At 59.8% G+C, this 1,253-nt stretch overlaps 1 protein-coding gene across 1 annotated transcript in view; it reads right to left on the bottom strand.

The window, feature by feature from the left end:
- The window catches only part of LOC103775670 (long-chain fatty acid transport protein 1-like), a gene marked incomplete at both ends in the record, with an annotated part of 3,314 nt that overhangs the window by 1,183 nt on the left and 878 nt on the right, over window positions 1-1,253 (bottom strand). The window contains one exon of the mRNA XM_008943140.1: window positions 267-428. Coding sequence (XP_008941388.1) covers window positions 267-428 — 162 coding nt within the window. The remainder of the gene's footprint in view (window positions 1-266; window positions 429-1,253) is intronic.

Raw genomic sequence — 1,253 nt, 5'->3', positions numbered from 1 at the left:
ACAAGGGGCAACGGGCACCAACTGGAACCCAGGAGGTGCCACCTGAACAGGAGGAGAAAATTCGTAGGAACAACTCCCAGACGAGGAGAAAGTTCACCCAGAGTACCACAACACCAGGAGCTGGGTTCCCCCCCCTTTTTTTCTCCTTTGTTCCATTTTGGAGCCCAGACCCGGCCGACTGAATCCCCCCAGCTCAGTTTGCTGACCCCTAGTCCAGCTCCTGGTCACGCCAAGGCTGAAGAGAGGAAAGGGTTGGAAGAATTTACCATCCAGGCCTTTGCCGGGGACCTGCGGCGGGGGCGACGTCGAGGCGGCGCTCAGGAGAGGGTCGAGGTGTCTGGTCTCTGCAGGAACCACCCCTGGGGTGTAGTCCCCAGAGCAGAACTTGGCCATGTTCTTCCCCAGCATCCCGTTCACCTCCGAGATCGCTGCAAGGCAACGCGAGTGGAGTCTGGAACAACTTCTGCCCCTGGAGGGTTGCCCAGGGCTGTGCCAGGGCAGTGGGGAGGCCCCCACCCCTGGCGGGGGTCAGTGTGGAGCCGCCACCCCTGGAGGGGTTCCCAAGCCGTGGAGATGTGGGGTGAGGGACAGGGGTTGGGGGCACCTGGTGGTGTTGGGGGGATGGTTGGACTTGAGAAGCTCCAAGGTCTCTTCCAACCCAAACAATTCCACGATTCTCAACAGAACTCTCTAGGCAGCGGCAAAAATAATCTGTAAAACCACCTGTTGTGTCCCTAAACCACCAAAGGACCCAAAGAACCAGAGACTGCGTTGGAACACGTCACACCCATGCAGGTACCACCCTGGGTGACAGTTCCAGGCCTGGGGAAGGCCCTGGGGGAGGAATGCTGCTCCCCGTCACCACCTCAACATCTTGGAGGGTTTCAAGGAGATGCTTTGGAGCAACAAAGCACCAGATTCCTCACTGCCCACCAGACGGGGCTCAGGGGAGGAGGGATGGGTTCCCAAGCAGCTTCTGCCGACCACCCCGCAGGTCTGGCTCGGAGCAAAGACCCGTCTGGAACCCCACGGACCCTTCTCCCCACCTCCCGTGCTGCCAGCTGCTGTTCATGGCTTATCGCAGCCTGGTTTGGGTGGGAAGGGACCTTCAAACCTAGAGCAGGTGGCTCAAGTTCAACCTCACCTGGAATGGTCCCAGGGATGGGGCAGCGACCACCTCTTGGGGCAACCTGGGCCAGGCTCTCACCACCCTCAGCATCCAAAACTTCTTCCTTCTAGCCTCAATCTCCCTC

Source organism: Merops nubicus, unplaced genomic scaffold, assembly GCF_000691845.1.
Source record: "Merops nubicus isolate BGI_N331 unplaced genomic scaffold, ASM69184v1 scaffold28766, whole genome shotgun sequence".
Lineage (NCBI taxonomy): Eukaryota > Metazoa > Chordata > Aves > Coraciiformes > Meropidae > Merops > Merops nubicus.
The sequence above is the reverse complement of the archived record's forward strand: the minus strand, read 5'-3'. Positions and strand labels throughout refer to the sequence as shown.